This window comes from Moschus berezovskii, chromosome 22, assembly GCF_049115385.1.
Source record: "Moschus berezovskii isolate FMDL1 chromosome 22, NW_MosBer_1.0, whole genome shotgun sequence".
Taxonomy (NCBI): Eukaryota; Metazoa; Chordata; class Mammalia; order Artiodactyla; family Moschidae; genus Moschus; species Moschus berezovskii.
In genome coordinates this window covers 56,507,132-56,524,274 of record NC_142481.1, presented here as the reverse complement: position 1 = coordinate 56,524,274, position 17,143 = coordinate 56,507,132, and the positions used below count along the sequence as shown (strand labels likewise).

At 42.8% G+C, this 17,143-nt stretch overlaps 1 protein-coding gene across 1 annotated transcript in view; it reads right to left on the bottom strand.

Moving 5' to 3' along the window:
• Nucleotides 1-17,143, bottom strand: part of CDYL2 (chromodomain Y like 2) — a 176,529-nt gene that overhangs the window by 57,851 nt on the left and 101,535 nt on the right. The window contains exon 2 of the mRNA XM_055413074.2: nucleotides 816-1,404. Coding sequence (XP_055269049.2) covers nucleotides 816-1,404 — 589 coding nt within the window. The remainder of the gene's footprint in view (nucleotides 1-815; nucleotides 1,405-17,143) is intronic.

Below are 17,143 nucleotides of genomic sequence, written 5' to 3'. Positions count from 1 at the left end.
GTGGACACACGGGTATCTGAGAAATGAAGCAAGGCAGGTAACAGGTGCAGACAGCTCACTTGGAAGACTTGGCCACTGAGGACTCAGGCAGGAAACCATCTGACTACTGAGGGAATGTCAGACTCAAGAGCTTGAAAAATCTGGGTCACTGTCTCCTCTTCCCCAAGTGTGCCTGTGGGGCCTTGGTCAGAGGGAGGGGGGATTCCAGCATCTTTGCTGGGTGACTTGCAAGAGGGGGCAAGAAGGCCCAAAACCAAAGAAGGAGCCTAGGGTGGGGTCCAGGCAGTCTCTGGGACCTCATATAGACATGGGGGCTGATCATGCATGTTAGCGAGAGATGGGGGAGAGGGAGCTCCAGCTGAAGGGCCAGTTTGGGGAATTCCAAGTCCAAACTGGGTCTGAGAAGGAGCAGCCCCCGGCCCAGACCCCACCTCTCTGGGCTATGGTGCTGGGTTCATGACGACATTGAAAGCAAGAGCCCTGGGAGGTATGTGAACCCCAGAGAGACACTGGCCCCTAGGGACATGAATCTCAGGTTCTGGGGGTTAGGGACTCTGAGCTGTCCTCAGGGCAGGGCCTCCAGAGCAGTTACTGTGGCCTTGGGTGTCCCCGAGGGCAGTTGGGGATGTTGGACCTGGGACCAGCCTTGGCCCGAGCGTCAGTGGCTTGGCTTCCCCCACCTACATAGGCGTCCAGGACCAGTGTGGGCAAGGGATTGAGCCCGCAGGGCCCGAGGTGAGAGAGCCAGGGCAGGGGTCCTGTGTTTCCCCTGGCTGCCTGCAAAGCCCCACCCGAGAGGAGGAGCAGCCACGTACCCAGCCCGTTCTCTGCCAGCGCCGCGGGGCTCCCATCGCAGTCGCCAAGGTCCTGCTCACCCACGTCGTTCAGATCCAGGTCCGGCTGGTGGGACCCGTCTCCAAAGGGCCTCTCATCCTTCTCGGAGCCGGCGTCCCCATTCTCCATGCCGTTCTGCGCCTTTTTCAGTGGCATGATTTGCAGACCACTGGGGGTAGTCCTGTAAGACACCGTCTTGGCGGCCCGGTCCCCGCCTGCAGGCGGCTTGGCTGAATAGCCTTTCTTGGGCTTGGACAGGGAAGGGTTGATCCGCTTCCGTTTGTGGGAAGTCCCTTTGCTCTTGCCGGCGTCCGAGGGCCTGTGGGGGAGCTTCTCAACTGAGGGTCCTCGGCCGTCCCGCAGGAGCTTGGAGGCGCCGGGCTGCCTGCCCGACTTGAGCCTCTTGTCCTTGGCCAGGTGCAGCCCGTTGAACTCATCGATGAACTCCTCACAGTGCAGGAGGTGGTGCTCGGGCTCCCAGGTGTCCTCCGCGCTCCCGTAGCCTTTCCACCTGATCAGGTACTCCCATTTTCCCTTCTTGTTCTTCCTCTTGTCCACGATCCTTTCGACCTGGGATGTGGGAGGAGAATCAGGAAAGAGAGAGAGAAGGAAAAAAATAATCAAATCATTGCCAGGTCACAAGAACAACACAAGGACAGAGGTGTCCGTCCTGGCTAGGGGGGCCCGGAGGCTGACCCTCCCAGGAGCCTTCAAGAAGGCTGGTTTATTTTAGGAGATAGCTGAAGGGAACCAAAGGCACACACATGGTTGTTTCCCATGACAACTGCATGATGCCATGCCTGGCTGGTTGCCTCTACCTGTCCATCCAAGGCTTACTCTTTTTCTTTTTTAAAGATTGGGTGTGCACCATTTTTAAAAATCAACGGTTGAATTTGTTACAATATTGCTTCTGTTTTATGTTTTCATTTTTTTGGCCCTGAGACATGTGGGATCTCAACTCCCAGGCAGGGATCGGACCTGCAACCCCTGAATTGGAAGGCAAAGTCTTAACCACTGGACCACCCGAGAAGTCCCCAAGGCTTACCCTAGCTCAAAATCGCATTGTGAGCATTTACGGAAGGTCTTTATTCTTTTCGTGGCACAAACGTGGAATAAGACTTTTAAAGACCGATTTGGTGTGGGTTTTCCACCCACTCTGCTAATATGTCCTTACTTATCATAATACTAATGATTAGTAATGTTTGCTGGGCATGTGTGAGGAGGCAGACAATATTAATTGCTGGACATGGATGCTTTCATTTTCTCCAGACAATAATCCAATGCTGTAGGTGTTCCTCCTACCCCCACTTTACAGAGAGGAAAATGGGGCTGAGAGATTAAGTCAGTCAACTAAGTTCCAAGCTGGTAAAAGCAGAACCTGGATATGAACCACTCTCAGCCCAGATTTATTTTCTTACTCACTACTGCTAAGTCACTTCAGTCGTGTCCGACTCTGTGCAACCCATAGACAGCAGCCCACCAGGCTCCCCCGTCCCTGGGATTCTCCAGGCAAGAACACTGTGGGTTGCCATTTCCTTCTCCAATGTGTGAAAGTGAAAAGTGAAAGTGAAGTCGCTCAGTCATGTCTGACTCGTAGCGACCCCTCAGTTCAGTTCAGCCGCTCAGTCGTGTCTGATTCTTTGTGACCCCATGAATCACAGCACGCTAGGGCTCCCTGTCCATCACCAACTCCCAGAGTTCACTCAAACTCATGTCCACAGAGTCGGTGATGCCATCCAGCCATCTCATTCTCTGTCGTCCCCTTCTCCTCCCACCCCCAATCCTTCCCAGCATCAGAGTCTTTTCCAGTAAGTCAACTCGTCGCGTGAGGTGGCCAAAATATTGGAGTTTCAGCTTCAGCATCAATCCTTCCAATGAACACCCAGGATTGATCTCCTTTAGAATGGACTGGTTGGATCTCCTTGCAGTCCAAGGGACTCTCAAGAGTCTTCTCCAGCACCACAGTTCAAAAGCATCAATTCTTCGGCGATCAGCTTTCTTCACAGTCCTAGGCCATACCAAATCTCTCAACTATAAAAATCTTCCACATTGACCAAAGCTGCCTGGAATCAGTGACACCCAATATCCCTCTAGTTGGCTCCCCTAGCTGCAACACAGCAGGTACAACTGCCAAGCAAGGTGACGGTACCTTGCATGTATACAATATACAGGATATTTACATTATTACTGCTCCATTTGATAGATGAGGAATTACATATGAGGCAATCAGCCTACAATGCGGGGCTAGGAATGGTGGAGGTAAGATCCAAATGTAGATCTGGTTTTCAAGTCAAGTAGTACTATCTACGTACCGTCAAAGGTAACGGAATTTCTCCTGTCTTCAAGTACTATCATGAGAAAGCACACTTAGAAAATGCCAGTCCCAAGGCTAATAACTGGTGAATGAGGTGAAGGGTATACAAGGGTTTATTTATTATTCTCTCAACTTTACCATAGTTTTGAAGTTTTTTAACTAAAAAAAAAAAAAAAAAGACAGAAAATTCCCATTGCTCTACCAAAAAAGAGCTAAATTTCAAAGGAAAAGTAAACTATTACATTCAAAGGTTTATTATATTTCAATGTCAACGTAATTTTCTAGGATGGAACTTTGACCCAATGAAAGTAATAAGTGAGGGATATGCTCTCGAAACTCATAGAAAAAAAAAACCCAACAATATGAGAGGGGAAAAGTGGTTACACTTAGAGCTGTAACTGTTAAAGATGGGTAATCGGTAAATGTGGGTTCATTTTCAACTGTTTATGTTTGCACATTAGAATTTTTATGTTTAAATTTTTCCATAATAAGAAGTGAAAATTTCTGAAAAGTGAGATTGTCTCCCAATATCTGGGTATAACAGAAGCTATGCAAAATAATTAAACGGCTTCATTGCTTTGCACTTAATAAATATCTTAATAGCTAGACCACATTGCCTCTTTATAATACTGCTTCTTCATAGACAATTTAAATTGTTTCCTTAATTGATTCATCTCAAATCAAATTGGCCTATTTCTATTAAAATTTGTTTCCTTCTAAAATGCTCTGTGAACATCTGTTTTGGATTGATTATGTAATTTTTTAGAAGTATCACACAAACTCTATAATAGCTTGAAAAAGTAAAATCATGCCAAACTTTCAGTCTCTGAGTCAAGGAATGGGGCTAGCTGGGTATTCATTTGAGATAATGTTGCAGAAAGTCAGGAGTGTTTGTGGAGGAGCCTGCAGCTTTGCACATTTATAGGACTTTGAAGGGGAAACCCTCTGCCAGTTTACAGAGGGAGGAAAGCACACAAGCAGAATGGCACTGCTGGAAATAGCAGCATTCTGCAGAAGGCCAGCCTAGGAATGTCAGGAGGAAGCCCAGATATGTCTAAGGGCTATGAGTTAAGGCACTTGTGTGGTCATGGAGGTCTCCAGCTTCAGAAAGCACGTGCTTGACCCCCAGGATGATGAAACTTCTTCCCCAGGATGAAGCAGAAAAACCACACTAGACAAACAGCCTATACAATGGTTGGTAGGTAGGTGGATGGATGGATGGATGGATGGTTGAGTGGATGAATGAACAGATGGGTGGATAATGGGATGGATGGATGGTTGAATGGGTGGATGAACAGATAGATGGGTGGATAATGGGATGGACGGTTGAATGGATGGATGAACAGATAGATGGGTGGATAATGGGATGGATGGATGGTTGAATGGGTGGATGAACAGATAGATGGGCGGATAATGGGATGGATGGATGGTTGAATGGGTGGATGAACAGATAGATGGGTGGATAATGGGATGGACGGTTGAATGGATGGATGAACGTATGGGTGGATAGTGGGATGGATGGACGGATGGATGGATGGATGGACAGATAAACAGATGGGAGGATAGTGGGATGGATGGATGGACAGATGGGAGGATAGTGGGATGGATGGATGGATGGATGGATGGATGGATGGATGGATGGACAGATGGACAAATAAACAGATGGGAGGATAGTGAGATGGGTCGGTGATGGAAAGATATATAAATGGACAAATGACTAGATGGATGGGGAATGGGGGAAAGGGCAGGTAGAGAGGTGAGTTCAGGAATAAATGGGTGGATGAATGGATGGCTCACACTCATCAAATGAGCTTAGTACAGTATTTAAGAATGCAGGCTATGGAGCAAGACTATCTGGTTTAAATCTTCTAAGGAGTTGTGTGTTCTTGATCAAGTTACTAAATCTCTGGGCCTCAGATGACTTGCCTAGCAAGAGGGAAATAATAGCACCTACCACCTAGGGCAACTGTGGAGAATATACAAATAAGGTGTTTAGCATTCCAGGGTAAAGGTCACTTCACCCTGCATATCCTCCTGTAAATGCAAACTTGGGTAGTAGCTAAAGACAATGTGTCCCCACCCAGCAGAATAGACATTCTGAGGGTATTCAACTCCTCCCTAGGAGAGTCCACCTACTTAGGTAAGTCCTCCTGAGTGGGGGAGATGCCATGCAGAGAGGGCGGCTCAAGAAGCCTTTAGTCAGCAAGGGTGCAGTGTCTACACGGCTACTTGGGGCCACTCTGGGAGAGCAGCTGGTTTTCTTCCCTCCTGGTTACTGATTACTGGAGGATTCAGTCACTGTTGGCTTTATGGGGGATAGAAAGGCCACTGCTTCCACCTCTGGTCCGATCCAGAAAGCTACTGGGTAACTTGACAGTCACTTCTGTTTAAATTAACCCAATACCAACAATGAGCAGTATTAGCAGGATCATAGCTAGCCTGATGTGCAGGAAAAAAACTATTGGCTCTTCCACTTTGTATATGCGTGACCCTGGGCAAGTTGCCTAACCTCTCTGTGCTTCCCTATCCCCATCCGTTAAACAGAAATAGTAATAATAAGAGCTTTCCGCAAGGTTATTGGGAGAATTAAAAGGAATGAGGTGTGATGAGAAAGTAAAGTGTCTTGAACATCAATCACAAAGCACAAGATGAGTGGACCTGCTCTGAGAAGTACAAAACTTCAGGTGACAAGAGTGCTTTTATATACATTTTTTTCTTCCACAATTTACACACTTTGTAAAAAAAAAAAAAAAGTTTTTTTTTCAGGTTTAGATAAGTAACTGCTTTTTCTGAAAAACCAAAATGGCCAAGAGGCACTCAGAGGAAATCTGGCCCCCAGACGCCCCCTGAGACTTTGAATGCACCATCTCCTGGGACCTAATCTCCTTCTTTACATCCCTGTACAGGTTTTCTGACCCTCTTTTCCTCTTCTTCTCAGGAAAGCCTCAAATAGAACCAGAAAGCTAATCTGTTCTGTGGATAACAAAAGTCCACGTTATTTAGTACTTTAGTTAAATGACTTCAACATTCTCTCTGGAAAATCTCTTTCCCTGAAGCTCCCCCAGCCTCCTCCACTGTCCCTGACTCCTTGCACCTGTTGAAAACAGAGACCTGGGCCCCCAGGTGCTGGCAGCTCTGCTCCTGAATCCCCAACCTACCTGCACAGCCTTCCTGGACTAGCTGAAGCTCACCTTCTAAATGGACACAATTGTCAATCCCCTTAACCTGCTGCTGCTGCTAAGTCACTTCAGTCGTGTCCGACTCTGTGTGACCCCATAGACGGAAGCCCACCAGGCTCCCCCTTCCCTGGGATTCTCCAGGCAAGAACACTGGAGTGGGTTGCCATTTCCTTCTCCAGTGTGTGAAAGTGAAAAGTGAAAGTGAAGTCGCTCAGTTGTGTCCGACCCTTAGCGAGTTACCTACAAATGCATGTGAAAGTCACTCAGTCGTGTCCAAATCTTTGTGACCCCATGGACTATACAGTCCATGGAATTCTCCAGGCCAGAATACTGGAGTGGGTAGACTTTCCCGTCTCCAGGGGATCTTCCCAACCCAGGCATCGAACCCAGGTCTCCCACATTGCAGGCAGATTCTTTACCAGCTGAGCCACAGGGGAAGCCCTACCTACAAATGCATGAACACTATTAAAAAAGCGCATGCCCACACACCTGCCACCCTCTCTTTTCAAAGGTAAACAATCTGAGGCCCTGAACAATTCCTTGGAGTTCAACCAAATCATTAATTAACATTTCCCCTCTGTGATCCCAGTTGATACAGATGGTATTCTACTGCAGGTGGGGGCAGGGAAATTTTGAGGCAGTTATTACCAACGCTGCAATGACAAGTGGGATGGCTATGTCATTAGGAACAGGATGATGCCAGTCACCTTCAGTGGCACAGGCTAAGTGAACACACCGGGAACTGTACTGAGAACTTATAAGGTGTTAGATTTCACCTTTCCACCTGAGCTTTCCCCTGAGAAGCATCCTCACCACTGACAGCTGAGGAAGTTGAGGCTCATAGAAGGTAGATAACTTTCCCTCCATCACACGGTCAGCAGGCAGTCAGCCAAGACTGGAACCATAGTTCGTCTGACCCCTCGGCAGGAGTTCTTGGCCACTGGCTACGCCTCACTGGAGGGAAGCCACTGGAACCAAGCAAGCAAGGTGCCAACCATGTGGACCAGCAAAGCAAAGCAACAGACATTGAGGAAGAAGACGGCTTCATGCAGTCGTTCACTCAGCGCTCTTAGGAGCCTACTCCCAAGGCACCGCAGGCCCCGGTGAACCCGCAACCGCCAGGATGGCACCCACAGGCTGGGGGAAGCAAAGCGCTTTGGTGGGGCAGCACAGAGCCTCAGGGGCTAGTAATTATGAAAAGTGCTCTGATGGTGAAGAGAAAGGGGCTGTGACAAAGAATGGCTACTTCAGATTGGATGGGGAGGGAGGTTCCTCTGAGAAGGAACGGGACTTTCAGAGATGGAGAAAACCTGGACACTGAGAGGCCTCTGGCAGGTGGACCAAATCACAGCAGCACCACCTAACATTCACTCAGCTTTGACCAAGCGCCAGCCACTGTCATACGCAATCGCTGTATAGTAGATTAACATTATATATATTAACTCATTTAATCTTCAAAATACCCAAACGAGGTAGGTAACTTTATCCTCTTTTTTATAGAAGGCACCCAGAGGTTAAAGACTTTGACCAAGACCCCACCTCTGTCAAGCAGTGGACCGCTAAGACTTGGTCCAGAACATCTGACCTCCAGACCCCATGCTTTCAATGATGACACCATATCCACTCCCCACTCTTACTCAGTGAGCCCAACCTGACTGAGGCTGATGGTGTATCTGTAGCTTCTGATGCTCCCCCAACTCCTGCCAGGTCCCAGAAAACTTACAGCATTTTTACATGGCTTAAAAGTGGCCTTCTAAAGAGAACTCTAATTTGAAAAGATACAGGCACCACAGTGTTCATGGCTGCACTGTTTACAATAGCCAAGACATGGAAACAAACGTCCATCAACAGATGAATGGATAAAGTCAATGGAGACACACACACACACAATGGAATATTCAGTTCAGTTCATTTCAGTTGCTCAGTCGTGTCCGACTCTCCGCGACCCCATGAATCACAGCACGCCAGGCCTCCCTGTCCAACACCAACTCCCGGAGTTCACTCAAACTCATGTCCACAGAGTCGGTGATGCCATCCAGCCATCTCATTCTCTGTCGTCCCCTTCTCCTCCCACCCCCAATCCCTCCCAGCATCAGACTCTTTTCCAGTGAGTCAACTCGTCGCATGAGGTGGCCAAAGTATTGCAGTTTCAGCTTTAGTATCCAATGAACACCCAGGATTGATCTCCTTTAGAATAGTACTCATCCATAAAAAAGAAAGAATGCCATTTGCAGCAACACGGATGGACATCAAGATTATCACCCTAAGAGAAGAAAGTCACACCAAGACAAGTATCATATGATATCAATTATATGTGGAATCTAAAATTAACAATACAAATTAATTTATTTACAAAACAAAAACAGACTCACAGACATAAAAAACAAATTTATGGTTACCGAAGGGGAAAGGTGGGGAGGAGGGATAAATTCAGAGTTTGGAATTAGCAGATACACACTACTACAAATAAAATAGATAAACAACAAGGTCCTACCATATGGCACAAGAAACTACATTTAATATCTCATAATAACCTACAATGGAAGAGACTCTGAAAAAGAACAGATATATACGTATAAGTGAATCACCCTGCTGCACACCTGAAACTAACACAACGTTGTAAATCAACTGTACTTCAATAAAGAATAGTGGCCTCCTTACTTTGACTCTCCTGGGGTCCCCAGAACGCCATGTGGAAATCCCTCCCTTCCTGCTCCCATGCTCCATCAGTTCAAAGGGAAACAGAACAATTATCAGTCATCTTCCCTCTCCCAGCTCCCCACCAAACCAAAAGAGTATGTAAAATGACAACAGCTCAGGAATACAAGATCAGATTTTCCAGACTCCTAAAGGAATGCCCCTCACACCAGATGGGGCTGGGTTGAGAAACTGTAGGATACTAGTACATCTTAACCTCTGAATGCAAAGAGCCAGGACAAAAAGGAATAAAGGAAAGTGAAGCCCACTTGGGCTCTCTGCCCACACATGCACCAGAGCAGCCATCCCTGGACATTTCCAGAATCCTGGACCTCAGACCCGACAAGCGCGAGGGTCTCTCTATCTGCACCCCTTCAGTATCCTAGGACAACTGCCTTGGAGGTAGAATGGTACAGGCTCCCATCATATGACATGGGGGATGAAGTCCTTGGGTTTCCCTGGTGGATCAGTGGTAAAGAATCTGCTGCAACGCAGGAGACCTGGGTTCGATCCCTGGGTCGGGAAGATGCCCTGGAGAAGGGCATGGCAACCCACTCTTGCCTGGAGAATCCCACGGACAGAGGAGCCTGGTGGGCTACAGTCCGTGGAGTCAAAGAGAGTTGGTCATGGCTGAAGTGACTGAACATGCAAGCACACGTGAAGTCCTTAGGAAGAATTAAAATGGAGTAAGTTCTGGAAACAACTAGGTATGGACTGTGTCAGGGTTAGAAGACTCTGATTGCTTCAGATTATCTCATCCGAGAATAAGGCAGTACGAACAGGTGGCATGTCCTGCAGCTGAACTACACTAAGGAAATAGAGGCAGAAATTCAGCTCAGAGCCATACAGTTCAAGCTGGCTTCTGGGTTAGGGTCACAATGGGGGACTCAACAGCATCTAAGAGAGGAGAGGACCAAGAGGAATTCCCACACCCACTCTGTTGAAAAACACTAAACCAGAGGCTCCTTTTTGATCGAGAGCACACAGACAAAAACTGGTAACGTATTTATAAAAACTTCTAAAACATATCAGAACACGATCATAACCAAAAATTCTCAGTAACATTACACTAGAAGTACTACTGTATATTTTTGGATAGCATTTGTGTTGTGATTTCAACGACTATAGAAAATATGACCTCTTTTTTAAAAAGAGTGAGGAAAAAGGAAAAAAGATAAATGATGATGATGAAATCAATAGGTTGAGAAGGGAACTGAATTGAAAGAAGACTCATTTACATAAGAAAGAATGTAAGGAAGCCAGAAGAAAAAATGCCAGCAAAGAAATAAAATTCCCACTGGAACCAGGAAAGGACAGAGCCAACAAGCATAAAATCAAATCAGTGAGGTAGACAACATACTTGAAACACTCTCCAGGAATGCAGAAGAAAAGGACACAGAGTTTTTTAAAGAAAACACTGAGGAAAATGAGAGTAGACATATAGGAGGGTTAACAGAGATCCAAGAAATGTAAGCCTGGCAAAGAGAAAAAAATCAAAATAAGACAAGAACACTAACAAGGAATAACAAGAGAGATCTCTGTATCTTGAGTCTGCATGTCAAAAAAAGATATCTTTGGGGGGAAGCAAAGGTTGAGAATAAATCAACTTAATTTCTATTTTTGCAAACTTTCTTGATTTCAAAAAATTAAACTCCCCACGTCACACTCCAGCCTTCCCCCATCCAAAATGGTACACAAGTTGAAAGCATAAATAATGTGAACTTAAGAAGTCTAAAACCAGTCAAGTGGACCTTCAGCTGAGAAGGAAGGAGGAAGACATTTTGTTCGCTAGGGCACAAAATAAAAAATAAACCATTTTTAAAAAAAAGATTCTGGAGGGTCTCATAATGCCAAAAAATAAGATAGGGTTCAATCAATCAATAAACCCCAACTGATGCTGCTGCTGCTGCTGCTAAGTCACTTCAGTCGTGTCCGACTCTGTGTGACCCCATAGACGGAAGCCCACCAGGCTCTCCCGTCCCTGGGACTCTCCAGGCAAGAACACTGGAGTGGGTTGCCATTTCCTTCTCCAATGTGAAAGTGAAGTCGCTCAGTCGTGTCTGACCCTTAGCAACCCCATGGACTGCAGCCTACCAGGCTCCTCCATCCATGGGATTTTCTAGCCAACAGTACTGGAGTGGCTTGCCATTGCCTTCCCCCCCACCACAACTGATGAGGGAATGCCAAAGAGGCCAGCAGAAACTGAAAGAGTGCCCAGTGGCTGGAACAATTTGAAAAAAGCAAATAGTGATAGTACTATATTCATAACCTAAAAGAATAAAACAAATATCCATGAGGTCACCTGATATAAATAAATGGATTAACTATCAGAATTGGTTGCAAGCCAAATCTGGTCCAGGGTCTGTTTTTAAGAATAAAGATTCATTAGAACATACCACACCCACCCATTTATGTATTAACTATGGCTGCTTCATGCTACAAGAGTAGTTAGTTGTGTAACAGAAACTGTGTGGTCTACAAAGACTAAAATAATTGCTATCTGGTCCACTGCACAAAATGTTTGCTGATTCTGAAATAAACAAATGTATGATAAGGGACAAATATTCCTCATAGAACAATTTGAAATAATAAATGTAAAAAGAATAAAGGAAATAGAAAAATCATCATTAGAGCACCACAATAATAATTGCTACAAACAAGATCCACAGATGGATGCTAAAATTAGTGGGTAAAATTTTAAAGAGAAACAGGATATCTGCATAGCCTGAAAATATTTCCCCCACTACCACAGCAGTTTTAACAAATGCCCTCCAATTAAAACCCCTCCCCTTAAGATGTGAAGTTTAATTCCCCTCCCCCTGAGTAACTGGACTTAAAGATCCCTTTCTAAAAAAAAAAAAGTATGCAAAGAAAAAAGAGTAACTATACAGTGCAGAAACCTGGCCCATATCATTGATCAAAGTTACATCACCTGTGATAAATCGTGTTGATGTCACATATAGTCTGATCTGATTCACTGAGAAGAGCACTTATTCTCTGTGAATAATCCCCCAAAACCCATAACCTATTGATTAAACATCAGACAAATCCAACCTGAGGGAACTCTACAACATACTTGACTGGTATGCTAGAAAAGTGTCAAGGTTACAAAATATAAAAAGACCAAAACATGACCTTAGATTGGAGGTGACTGAGGAAGAGTAGTAGCTAAGTACAATGTGGTATCCTGGACTGGATCCTAAAACAGAAAAAGACACTCATGGAAAACATGGCTGTGCTGTGCTAAGTTTCTCAGTCGTGTCCGACTCTGCGACCTCATGCACTGGAGCCCTCCTGGCTCTTCTGTCCATGGGTATTCTCCAGGAAAGAATACTGGAGTGGGTAGCCATTCCCTCCTCCAGGGGATCTTCTCAACCCAGGGATCAAACCCAGGTCTCCTGCTTTGCAGGTAGATTCTTTACCATCTGAGCCACCAGGGAAGCCCAAGAATACTGGAGTGGGCAACCTATCCCTAAACTAGTGGAATCCTAATAGAGTCTGAAGGTTAGTTTACAGTGTAACACCAGTGCTCATTTCTTAGTTGTTATAAATGTGCATGGTGTAGGATATAAATAGTTATGAAAACTGGTTAAGGGGCATATGGAAACTCTGTACTATAGATTTGTGAAAATCTATAACTATTTCAAGCCTCTTTTTAAGAACAATTGCAGGTTACACTAAAACTTTAAAAAGCGTCCAAATAATAGTAACAACAATCATAAAACCTAACAATTTCAAGTACTCATTATATACACTTATTCACTGAGTGATAAAGGTTAAAAGAAATAACAAAAATATATCAGGCAAGATCAAATTTTGTAAAGAATATCAAAGTAAAATGTGAGGAGCAAAAACACATTAAATAGGAAGGAAGATTTTTATTTAATTAAAAAATATTAAATACATAATAGTCATGAATTTTTCTGTGTCAAATAGCAGATCAAAAAGTAACTTTTAAATATTCAACAGAAAACTGGTAGAAATAATCTGAACTGAAAAACTTAAACTCAATACTTTCAGGCTAAAATAGATCAAGCAGATGAAAAATATGGACATAAAGAATCTGATGTGTAAATATGGTTGATCAAGTAAATACTGTATGTATTTGAATGAACACAAACTTTTAACTGCATAATTTGTAAACAAAATAAACTTGACAAAATTTCAAGAAAATCATCGATAGAACAGATCAAAATCAATTAAATACTAAAATATCAGAGGAAAAATCCTCTAATGAATGTCAAAAAAGAAGGTATTTTATGAACTATGATCTCTAAATACACAAAATGCTAATATACTAGATTACACATTTAAAAAATAAGTCCCAACCACTTATAAATGAAATCATGGCCCTATGTAACCATCAAATAAAGAGCTAAGAAAATAACTATAGTAACAATTTAAAAAAAAAAAAAAATGAGGATACACATAATCAACAGTTGGGCAGCAGAAGGAAAGAAGAAAGGAGTTAAACATCTACCCTGAGTAATCAGTGAAAGAAAACCAACTCTCCTGGGAAGAAAGAGAAAGGAATAAATATCAAAGTAGAAATTAATAAACCAGAAATGTAAAAAAGCTGCACTCATTGACATTCAGAAACTGATTCTTGAAATAAAGAACAAAAAATGGAAGAGTAGGCAGTCCTGAGGGCTTGTTTCTCCACAGAAATACTGAAAAATCAAGCAAAACATCAGAATCAACCTTTTTAGGATTCTGGAAAACAAGGTTTGTAACAACCAAACTGAATGCTCAATCAAAAAAACCCAACTAAAAAATAGTAGGAAAGTTTTCTTTTGTCATTTTTTTACTTACCCTTGTCCCACCCATTCCCCAGCTCAGCAGCAGTCTTGAATAAAGCAGCCCACATTCCCAATATAGAACCATGGTCCTTGGTTCTGGAAGGAGCAGAGCAAACCTTTTCTTCAAAGAATTGTGTTTTTTCTAACCTGTCTAGGGGCTCTATGAAGAACTTACATAAGAACTTGTTATTATTTTGCTTGAAACTTATTCAGGTTGGCAAAACATTTATGCAGAATAATTCTTTCAGAAAAATGTAAGCCAACTGCAATATTGGCTGCCAACTGGGGCAAAAGAGTACAGTTGAGAAAAACAACAAAGTACAAAATCCTGGGAAGAAAACATGGAGAGTTTTCTTGGGAACTTAAGGCACTCAAAAAACCCTGACTGTACCAAGAAATTTAGAAAGCTACATACATTCCCAAGGCAGGATGCATGCTCAGAAAAGACCAAGGATGGCCCTAAAACTTTCACCTCTGGCTAATCTCTAGGCTTCATGCATGCAGGAAGTGAAGACTAAGGCAGAGTTGTAAATGGCCTGGCTAAGCACTGAAAGAATGTCCCAATACAGAGCCAATCTGAGGGTTCCTTTCTTCCTACTTTCCTCCCTCCCTCCCTCAATTCCTCTCTTCTTCTTTTATTTCTATTCTTTATTAACTTCTCCTGGCATCAAGGAAATCTGTCACAACTAGCTTAACACATTCTAAAGGAACAGAGATTTCATAGATCACCCATGATGAGGAATACAGACTTTTTAAAAACTGTTTAGAAAAGCCTCTAAACAAATAGCAATAGTCCACAATGAGCAACAAAACAAATCCTTAGAAGTGAGGAAAGCCTAATTTCCAGAGTTACTACATTATAATATTCAAATGTCTATTCTTCAACAAAAATTATGAAACATTCAAAGAAACAAGAAATATGACCATTCACAAAATAAATTAACAGGAATTTCCCCCAAGTAAGGAAAGATATTGGACTCAGTAGACAAAGGCTTTGCATCAACAGTCTTAAGTAGGCTCAAAGAGGTAGAGAAAACTATGGACAAAGAGTTAAACTAAGCCAGGACAGCAATGGCTCAACAAAGAGAAAAATCAAAAAAGACACAAAGATTATAAAAAAGAACCTAAGAAATCTGGGGGACAGAAAGCACAATAACATAAACGGAAATTTCATTAGAGAGTCTGGGTAGAGAGTGTGCACAAGCAGAAGAAATAGTTGGCAAAGTTGAAGATAATTCAATGTAAACCATCCAGTCTGAGAAGCACAAATGACAAAAATAAAGGAAAATAAACAGAGCCCAAGAAACCTGTGGAACATAATTAAGAGTAACAACACACATACACAATGGGAGTTCCATAAGGAAATTCCAGCTCACTGCTTTACAACAAGAAGAACAACAAAAATCCAGACAAACTCATGTTCATAACTTGCCTGGAACTCACCACAGAATAGATATTGAGGGAAAAACAATGTAGCCCCAAATCTCAGGTGTTTGTAGAAAGAGACTGAATTTGATGCCCCTCAAGTGATGCCACTAGTCACCAGCTCTAATGGAAAAGATGAACAGTGCAAGATCAGAGAGAAAAACTCAGTGGAGAGGAGGAAATTACAAGAAATAATCAAGCAAAAGAGCTAGAAATCAACAAAATAATAATACATCAGATAGACTGATCAGTAGATTTAACATAGCTGAGGGAGGAAATCAGAAAACTTGAAGATAGGTCAATAGAAATTAACCAAATTGGAACACAAAGAAAAAAATTAGGGGGAAAAAACAGGGCATCTAAGAGCTACAGAATGATATAAAATAGTCTGATACACATGTCAGTGGAATCCCAGAGGAAAACAAAGGGTAAATAGGCAGAAGAAATTTTTGAAAAATGAACAGCCAAAGTTTTTCAAACTTGACGAGAGTATCAAACCACTAATCCAACAGTTAAGAAAATACTGAGCAACATAAATACTACCCCTCCATACCCAAAAGAAAACAATATAATACAATGCAATATACCAACTTGTATCATTGAAACTACAGAAAAATACAATCAGAAAATCTTGCAATCAGTACAAAAGAGACATATTTCATACCAAGGAACAAAAATAAGCACTACAGTAAAAAAAGTAAAATGTTAGTTGCTCAGTTATGTCCAACTCTTTGTGACCCCATGGACTGTAGCCAACCAGGTTCCTTTGTCCATGGGACTTTCCAGAATACTGGAGTAGGTTGCATTTCCTTCTCCAGGAAATCTTCCCACCCAGAATCGAACCTGGGTCTCTTGCATTGCAGGCAAATTCTTCAGCATCTAAGGCATTTCAGACTTCTTATCAAAAACCATGCATGATAGCACAGTAAAATAACATCTTAAAGATGATGAAAGAAAAAAGATGGTCAATCAAGAACTTGATACCCAGCCAAAGTATCTTTCAAAGATGAAAAAGGAAGAATTTATCAGAAAAAAACTAGGGAATGAATCTCCAGCAGACCTATTCTACAAAAAAATGTTAAAGGAATTTCTTAGATAGAAGGAATATAATAACTAGACAGAAACTTGGATCTACACAAAGAAATACAGAGCCCTGGAAATAAGATACATGAAAGTAATTTCTCACCTTGAATTGCTCTAAAGTTAAATGATTATCTCAAGTAAAAAGAGCAGCAATGCATTGTGTGTTCATGGCATATGTACCAGTAATATGTATGACAACGATAAAATAAAGGTAGAAAGAAAATAAGAATATCTTATCGTAAGGTCATTAAACTGCAATGAAGCAGTGTAAGTTATATAAAAGTAAACTGAGTAAAGACACGTAATGCAAACTTTAGTGCAATTAGTTTTATAAATAAACAAGAGATATAAATAATTGCCGAAGAACTGATGCTTTTGAACTTTGGTGTGTGAGAAGACTCTTAAGAGTCCCTTGGACTGAAAGGACATCCAACCAATTCATCCTAAAGGAAATCAATCCTGAATATTCATTGGAAGGACTGATGCTGAAGCTGAAACTCCAATACTTTGGCCACCTGATGCGAAGAACTGGCTCATTGGAAAAGACCCTGATGCTGGGAAAGATTGAAGGCAGGAGAAGAAGCGGACGACAGAGGATGAGATGGTTAAATGGCATCACCAACTCAATGGACATGAGTTTGAGTAAACTCCAGGAGTTGGTGATGGACAGGGAGGCCTGGCGTGCTGCAGTCCATGCCGTCACAAACAGCTGGACAAGACTGAGCGACTGAACTGAACTGATAAATAATTGCAGAGATAAAAAGAATCATGAGAAATGCTAAAACATTTTTGAAAATTTTAACCCAAAAGAA